This window comes from Ceratina calcarata, unplaced genomic scaffold (assembly GCF_001652005.2).
Source record: "Ceratina calcarata isolate Rehan_Ccalc_2016 unplaced genomic scaffold, ASM165200v1 scaffold127.2, whole genome shotgun sequence".
Taxonomy (NCBI): domain Eukaryota; kingdom Metazoa; phylum Arthropoda; class Insecta; order Hymenoptera; family Apidae; genus Ceratina; species Ceratina calcarata.
The window spans coordinates 1,221,949-1,231,612 of NW_017133727.1; the positions used below are offsets into that span (position 1 = coordinate 1,221,949).

Here is a 9,664-nt window from a genome sequence, read left to right on the forward strand (position 1 = left end):
ATATTTAGATATTTAAATGATGAAATAAATGGTTCTCTAAAACATAGTTTTTAAACTGTTATCATAAATGTTTTATTTTGCATAAAAATCTGCAGTCTAGTAATGACTTTAAAATACCACAATTTCACCTTCGGTTTTCGAGATTTTTTTCCGTTTTCAAGATTATCCATTACGTATGAAACATTCTGTATATTATACACTTGACACATTTTTTTCAATTTCTTAGGCTGATAACAAAATCACTGTCAACAGCTTCGACGTTGATATTCCCGGTAACGATATAGTAGGTGCATGGGATCATGATCTCGCAAATAATCTTATTAGTTCAACGATCAGTATTAAAAGGGACTGTCCAGGTGTATTCGAGGTATCAGTTTAAACTAAATTAAGTATTAATTAATATCGTATCTAATAATCAAAGCTATGGATATTTTAATAACAATTTACTATCATATAATGTAGTATTAATTCTACTTTATTTAATTTTGTAATGAATGCGCAAATAATAATTTTAACTTTAGCTTGACATCAAAGTCTACGAAGGTGAAGCTCAGGTCCAGCAAATGAATCAAAAGTTAAAAAAACCGATCAAAGACATTGAGAACTACAATCTTTGCGCGTCGATCGATGGCCCGGATCCTGAAGATGATCAATGTTCCATTCTCGAAGTAAGAGACCATGTACATACAGGATGGGGCAATAACTTTGTCCACCTTAAATATCACTGAAACTAAACGTACAGTCGAAATCTGTTATAAAAAATGGAGGTTCCTATTTAAAAATAAAAAATTAATTATAATGAATCTTAACGACCGTGATCCAAGGCCTTGGCAATGTTAGCTGTCCCTTTTAAACCCTATAACGTTTGTTTAAAACATTTTTCTCGATGACACAAATTTTCAGTGATATTCGAGATGAACAAAGTTACTGTCCTACTCTGTATAGATGTTTACTATACATTACAATAATCGTATTAATAGCACTAATTCAGCCCTCGTATGAATTCACATACAACATTATTAATGCATATACAATACAAATTGTGGAAATAAAACACAATATAAAAGTTTAATATGGATATACATAAAACAGTGAATTGATCAAGTGTTAATGTGAAAATTTGATCAATAGGGTGAACAGTCAGTAAAAGACTGCGACGTGCGTGACTGGTTCAAAGACATGTCGGCTGGAGATTATAAAGTCGTAGCTACTTTCTCACAAGACGATCAAAATGTTGCCACGATTACGATGAACGTATTAGTGGAAAATGATGGTTAACGATTAAATATTTATTCTCAAATCATATATTCTGAGAGTTACTTAATAGGATGGTCAATAATTATGTATTTAATATTGTAAAAGTAATTTGTCGATGTTTAAATAATAAAACTGAGAGCATGGAAATAGTCGTCACTCATTTTTATGCTATGAACGTTAATAATTATAAATCTATATAATTTATTATTGAAATATTTCAAAGCAATTTTGTTCAAAAGAAAATTATAACGATGTCATTTTAATTTATCATGACCGAAAAATCGTACCGATATTTCTTTATTTAAATACGTCGATAAAATAGTAGTTGCTGTTGCTGCAAACATCTGTACGAAGATGACATCTAGTGTCCCATACCCTAATTTGTTTTAAAATAAAAATCTTGCTATAATTTCGTTAATTATGATATCTCAATCTTTCTTATAAGTTTTTTTTAGAATGACTTCTCAAATGAATCATAGTTTGTCGGGTTAAGTTCATAAATATAGATAATCGTTAGAATTACATTATAGTTTTTCAAATTCCTTAATTTGTGTACATATGTACGTAAATCCAAATATTTATACATACATACGTGTATTATAACAGTAAACGTTAGTTATAAGTAAAAGTAATAAAATACACCCAATAAAATAGCAGACAAAGCTTTTTTATTTTTATTTCATAGTAGTTTTCCTCGTTAAAATCAAAATAAATTATTAGATTTGCGCTAACGAGGACGCGTGCAGTACTTCTGCCTAGATTACGTAATGTCAGGGTGAGAGAGAGAGAAATAAATACGGAAGAGAAAGCTAGACAATGCCATATTTGTAGCCATACGTACGGCCTTGAAAATGTATTACACTATGCATGCGTATAGTGCAGCTGGTGTCGATGGCATACATATGTACATTGCTACACGTGGTACCAAGTCATTGACCTTAGAAATATGTATGTATACTTTCTACTTTCTACTCAACGTGTTCACGTTGATTTGACCTCCTTCGACTTCTTTTTATCTCATATTGTCAGATTCGAATACAAGTTAGACGTGCATCATCTACAATAAATACTTTAAAGTACAGTTCCACAGTTGACGATAGAATTATTCATACTTATTCCAACAATTGTTATTAATTATACATACTAAAAAGCTTGTTATTTAACCATTATAAACGTACATACCAGTCAAAAAAGAGGAACTGTATGCTTGAAATGTTTCTTCTACAACTCTTATTAAAAGTTTTAATAAAATCAATTTTATAATTGTACTATATGTACGATAAATATTATTTAATTCAGAGAATAAATATTTCGGAACATTATATTACATTCACAATATAGAATGAGTGTTTTGTTTGTAATTATGTTTGTAGCTCGTAAGACTGAGAGAGGACAGTGTCGGGCAAAGAAAAAAAGGGTTGATCTAGGTTGCGTACACACAGGTATACGTGTACTGTTTTCTCTTTGCCATTTCGATTTCGGCACGATCACATTTCGAGTCGTTTCTACACAGTCGATGCTGGCACAGCTTAAAACAAGTCGCGTTAAGATTGGTCAAGGTACAGCATCGCTCTAGAGTTGATCGCTTGTTACCTCAGCCCTCGCTCCACCACGCTCCTTTCCACTCGATCGAAATTTCTACCAGGTTCATGTCCCCACCACCGAAATACATATTCGACTCCTTTTCATACGGATGGAATCAAGTTCAATATACCCGCCCACATCCTGAGTTCGAATCAACTTCGATGTCCAAATATTGTTTCACATATTTTAAATCCATCTCGAAGGGACTTTTAACAATTCTCTTTAATGTGCTGAAGGCACTACCTGATTTTCAGTACCAGAATGAGTACAGTACAACATCAATTGTCTGAACTAATTGAGATAAACTCTTTAATCGATTTAAAAAGATGAAAATGATGCATGTCATAAATCAAATAGAAGTTAAATAATCTCTAAATGTGTATGTTTCTTACGCAAAAAGTATATAAATAATTTAGAAATGAAACATTTTTAGATGCTTTCAAGTTGCATATTCTTTCGAAAACAAACGTTTATAAATAATCTATTCCTCTTTCATATTTTGCCTATTGCAATGCAATATTTAGTAATCTTTAGTTTAGTTTCGCTAGGTATTAAGATAATACATGGGCTAGTCGTACATATGTATATGTACTCCCAGATTAATCACAACTCTTACTGTTGGGGATATGAAGGATAAATATTCTGCTATTTTAATGCACATGAAAGAATTCCTGTAACAATGTTGTAAGAAAATTAGAAAATACGAAGTAAGGGGGAGGGCGACCGCGCCCATCGATGCAGGCTTCTTATGTTAGGAGTACACAGACTTGGGAACAAGGCGCCATACATATACTAAAAATGTATGTATGTACAATTCGTCAAGTTGTCTCGCTAATAGACAGCGCGAAGGTCATACTAGCGATGGGGGAGGTCCTAGGACAGCTAAAACGTGTGACCTAAGAGCCATTCTTCGTGTAGACGTCCTAACGACAACTTGACGAATAAACTACAGAGTTTTTCAGCATCACGTTCTTTTAACGCCCATTTTGTAAGAAAATCCAAGGGTATAACACCCTTGAATATGTTTACGACCCCTTATCTCAAGCGGAGACGTTAGGTGACGAGTTCCAGATGCTAGGCACCTAAGCCCGAACGCTTGTTGAGGTATCAACGGGGTGCCTGACTTTCCCTGGGAAAGTGCGCATCGGGAAAATATTCGCCGATCACATGAACAGCAAATGGGGGTGCTTAAAACGCAGACCCTCCCCCATGGGCCTGAGATCAACGATTTTGCTTGAGGACGGACCCACGTTACGACGTGAAGTTCGGAGTTCGAACGTCCTAGTATCGAAAGCGATAGTACTTAAATGAGCCGCGCTGTATTAAATAAACTTTTGTCTACATATCTATCTGCCTTTGTGTCTTACAATTTATTTATTCCTCGTGCGAAACCTTTATTCAAACTTGAATAAACGTTTAATCTTACAATATGTATTATTAGGTGAACCATAGTTCTTTCATAAGATTTGTTGGAAGTAATGTTCTTTTCTCTGTACAACGTAATATGATGTTGCTTATCATTTGTATATAAACAGTCTTACGCTTTTCAGATATTCTAGCGATTGACGCATCATACGTTTATCTGCTGAAAATACGCAGACGCTATTGTATTTATCTAATGAAGTATATTATTTAAGCACAAGCGGTACCAAATCAGGGACAATCTAGATTTTATATGTAAACCGTTTGCATGCACATTTTTATATCGAGTTTATGGTAATTGATATTGAAGACAAAGAATTCGATTTTCTCGGTCAGGTGATTCATTTTCTATGCAGATAAGAAGTGTTTCGAAAAACCAGCGTCCGGATAATAATCGACGTTTTACTATATTTATAAGCTTCTTTTAATGTGTCTGAATGTTTGTGACATAAGACACGTATAACTTCATATAATAAACAAACATTGAACCTCAAGTAATCATAAGAATCAAATATGATGACGATACCACAACTCAAAAAAGCATAGAATTTTTAGAAGCATACTTATATTTTATTAACTGATTCTATTGGAACATCAGGCAGTCTAGTTCGGACAGGTAAGTTCTACTTGTTTAATAAGTTTTACGTACATTATATGAAATATCTGTATATAATATTCGATCGTTCAAACAGAAGTTTGGATTTGTTCAGGAGATACTCCATCCCATCGCTACTGCTCTACCTTCGAACGACTTATCCTCGAGCTCGGGACCGGGACCCACGTCGATCTCACCGCGACCCCGACACTGCGTGTGTTTTGAGCCACGCAAGTCGTGTTGACCCACGTGCCTCGACAATATCGTACATTACGCAAACAGCGTTTCAAGTTTCTTATATATTTTTATACACATAATATCTAATCGATGCGACATACGATTATCTATAAATTCAATCATTTTCGCTAACGTTCAAATTCAATTTGAATGACACCACAATGATTTAAAATACAATTACATTACAATAGAATAATGATTGATGTTCTAATAGAAGATATATGCATTTTATTTATACAAATGTATGTACATGAAAAATAATTGAAAGTTTAACATTGAAAGAAAAATTGTTGTACTAGTTGCACACAATCATTAAAATACTAAACGACATAACGACAATCTTATCTGTGTTCAAGTGTTGCGACGTTCCTGTATTTTATCCTTCAAATGTATTTTAAAATGATCGCCAATTAACGTATTATATAATTTTGTACACACGAGTGTCTGTTCAATTGTTATCTTCGCCGATGTAATTCGATTGCTATACTACCAAATTTCGATTCCTAATTCATGGGATACGTAATGTCCTAAAAATTTTACAGTATAAATAATGCATACGTATATTAAGCAAATATACGCGTTATATATAATAAGCAGGTTTAACAATGACCAATCGCATTATGAAAAAGAGAAGGGGAAGGTGCTTCAAAGTCAAAGAAATTTCTACGTTCCATTCTGTCGACGACAAACACTGCACATTTCTGAAAATGGTTATTTCTTTAATTATTTAATACGATCGCAATTGTAATTGCAATTAAGCAAAAGAGACTCGAAGCTCTGATTCTACCATATTTGTACATATGTATAGTTGCGATCATATTAAATAATTAAATAAATAACCATTTTCAGAAATGTGCGGTGTTTACACAACTTGCTCTAACGTCCAATTTCGTAGGCGTTACAATACCGCGATAAAAGACGCGTTTTAGGGTACGTCGGCCAATACCATTTGACTCGCGTGGAGCTGCTGCCGCAATATAAGTAGAACGGAGTACTATAAATTTTGTCAGGAAATAGAGACAAGAATTGTATTAGCTATAAAAAATTTTATTTATAAATAAGTTTAAATTAATGCACAAATCGTCTATACAACAAATTAAAAATGTATTTTATGTTATATTTTTTAATAGTTCATTTTACATAAGTGAAAAGTCGATTTTATTTTGATTTTTTATAAGAAGATCGTGTTCCCTGATTTGAATACTGTTGATGTGGCTACCGATAGTACCGATGTCGTTGCTACCGTCAGTGCCGTGTTCGATACGACACGAGCACAGCCTCGGGAACACCACCACACGGATAATGTTAACGTAGCCCTGTCGCCGTGCCGCACGCGGCGTCCAATGCCCCGTTCAGAGGCGGTCGTCGAGGTTTCTACCCGGCACACGTGCACCACGCGCACTGGGTCATTGCTCTCCTCCGTTCGAAAGTAATATCGTTACGGCGTAAGACACTTGTTCCTAGCATGATCGCCACGAAATTACGCGCTAATACGTACACTCGAGTGATACATCTCATTGTTCAACTAACAATCGTTATCCAATTCATTTTTACTTATGTCGAACACTTCTGGTTCGAGCAGAATGATAAACTGTACAAATAAATGTTAACTAAAAAGGTATCGATTACAAATGTTTATTAATAACCATAAACTGTATGTGTGTAGTGAAAACATCGAGGTAGCAATAAGCTAACAAATAGACAAAGAAAGTACGCAGTGAGTAATGACGAAAGTTGGAAGGAAGAAAGAGAAAGTACCACGCGGCGATCGCAGATACACAAACACATTCGTATCGACCGGATTTAACCCCTCACAGATTCTGATGTTGGGCGTAGCTATGTACACGTATATATATATATACACATATATTATATAGACTGCCTTTTCTTCGACATTGATGAACGCTCCTTTTCGTTACGTGCCAATATTTTGCGCTTGTACAGATCTGACGTACGTGCGAACATTTGTTTTCGATACATTCGTATGTATTTTACATAGGTACTGTATGATTTTAAAAAAGTAAGCATGGATGACATTATCTCATTATTCTTTCAAATATACGTTAATGTGTCTTGGAAATATGAAAACGTAATAAGTGAGAGATATAGTTTATTTATTACATGCTGTCTTATTCTCGCAAGTCGGAATTGAACCTCCTTCAAAATGATTCTTTTAAATCGCTTACTGACAAGTAAGGGATAGTGTCGGTGTATTCAGTAGCCAATACTGTGTAGTGAGAGTGAGATAGCCTGTACCTAAATATTTCTACCTCCTCTACATCTTTAACGCTTGAGACGCGGCCTCCAGTAGTATTTGCCTTTTTACGACAGACTTGTTGATTAAAATACAAATTATAAAAGGACAAGAAAACAGGAAATTGCATAGAAATTATGCATATCTAAATACTTGTCATTTAATAATCTTAAAACGAGTTCAATTCGATTTCTTAACAAAAACACTGCAATTAAACTTAAGGTAAAGAATGAAGCATACACTTGTATGGTTTTAAAAATAGGCATCGATAATATTATTCTCTCAGTTGCAAGTTTACGACAGACTTGTAGATTCAGGTACAAATTGATTATAAAAGAACAAAAGAATATAAAATTATATAGAAATTCTTATCTATATTTGTCATTTATTTATAGACTGTAGATCATTATGCTAAGTAAATCATTTGGAATATCAATGTAGAAAATGAAACTTAAATGGGAATTTCTTTTGTATTTTAAAAATCATAATATCCATTTCGCTCTTGATATTTTTTGTGTCCTTGGACATTGAATGAATTTTTTAATACTTTCTGTACATCATTGTTCTATAAATTCATAAAATCCGCAATCTATTTATTAATCTTGAGATATGGTGTAATCGATTCCTTAATAATAAGAACCCCGCGAGTAAACTTGACGTAGAGAATGAAGAGAAGATAAGCTTCAACTCGAATTCGTATTTTGATATTGCGCGGCCCCTGATAACGTATCCGTGATTAACGAAGCTTATCGCAACGCGTCGTGGCGTCACGTAGTACGCGTGTGTAAAATTGTGAACGCGTCCCTATAGACCCGGGGATCGGGTATCCACGTCTCCGTCTGTCGGGTGGTGCTCGTCACGCTTGTGCCGGCCGGGGTTGGCTGAAACCCCCGACGACTGCCTCCACGTGCTGCGAAAAGCACTTAGTCGCCCTAAATTGTAGGTCGCCGCCGTCGCTTCAACGGTGGGGGCAACAGAAGTGGTGGGACAGGGTCGAGCGCGTTGCTTCGGCCGTGATCGATGATTTCCGTAGACGCTCGGCATGGCCAGGCGGTAAACATTGCACAGTACGATTGGCCGTGTCCTGAGGCGGGTCCTTTGGTTTTCGAGTTTTTAGTTCCTCTTCGGCGTTCGGTTGTGAGAAGTGTCGAACGTACGCATGATGCGTTAAAGGGAAACGCACGCAATCTTGTTCTGTTGATCGGTTTTCATTTACACCTAATTAGTTTCGTCGATTCTATTGTTTACTGACGAAGGAGAATGAACGTTGGATTTTTTGGCAACGAAAGGAGGGTTTAACGGGAGCCTCGCAGGTGAGTGATTTTGACGTCTTGACGTCATGCATACGTATGTAAGCAATTTAAGCACGAGCAAGTTCACGATCATGGGATATTTGACAGACTCGACGATTTGACAGATAACTGTATTGCTAACAATATAATGTAGCGTACACGCGGACTGGCTCGTATTTCCTTTATTTTCTTTTGCTTGTTTCAAAATGCATGATTCTACTTAAGTCTCATCAAATTTATATTATCAGAAACCACATTTTTCAATACTTTTTCTTTAATCTTGTATCATTCGATTAATATCATTAAGTATCGAGAGAAAACTTATTTTATCCGACAAGAGGTAAAAGCTTCCTTCCTTCCTTCCTATTTAAAAAAAAAAAACAAGAATTCACTGATTCGAAAATCGATGGTTTTCTTGGCCGCGAACTTTGGTCCGGTCATTCGGTAAGCGTCGTTTTCCGCGATCGATCAGAGGCTTTTCCCCCGTTCCGTAAGCTTCGCAAAATTAGGCGGAAAGTACCATGTTCGAACAGAATGTCATCGTCGAGAAAAAAAGAGAAAGAGAGAAGAGAGAATTGCTCAGGAGAGGCGATATGTGACCGCGGTCCGTGATGTAACGCAACGTCCTTACTGCGCGGCGAGTTGCACGAGGTCGGTGATCGGTAGAAAAAAATGCGGTGAGTACACGTGGAGGCAGCGGCGGGCGGTTTCCACCGCGACGCGATACGACGACGCGGTATTGCACCACCGGCGACCATTGCGGCTGCCTCATCGAGAGACACGCGCGTGCAGGTTTAACCCAGCCTTAACCTATTCTGAACCGGCGACCTCGTATAAGAACGTGCGAATGATGTCGAGTTCCCTATGATTGGATTAGATGTTTTTTCGTACCCGTTTCAATTTTTCAGAGTCACGAGTAGACTTGTTCGGGTACTTTAATTAAGGATGTATTGGCTGTACAGTCAATCCCAAAAGTTTATGTACTTTAGAAACGCATTTTTTAAAAAGAAATCAGACGTCGGA

At 36.0% G+C, this 9,664-nt stretch overlaps 2 protein-coding genes across 2 annotated transcripts in view; both read left to right on the top strand.

Annotated features, from left to right (window-relative positions):
• Positions 1–1,404, top strand: part of LOC108627769 (uncharacterized) — a 3,998-nt gene extending 2,594 nt beyond the window's left edge. The window contains exon 4 of the mRNA XM_026816370.1: positions 1,132–1,404. Within this exon, the coding sequence (XP_026672171.1) occupies positions 1,132–1,278 (147 nt within the window). The 3' untranslated portion in view covers positions 1,279–1,404. The remainder of the gene's footprint in view (positions 1–1,131) is intronic.
• Positions 1,405–7,875: 6,471 nt separating this feature from the next.
• Positions 7,876–9,664, top strand: part of Kr-h1 (kruppel homolog 1) — a 9,539-nt gene continuing 7,750 nt past the window's right edge. The window contains exon 1 of the mRNA XM_018029696.2: positions 7,876–8,662. The gene's annotated coding sequence lies outside the window, so the exon portion shown is untranslated. The remainder of the gene's footprint in view (positions 8,663–9,664) is intronic.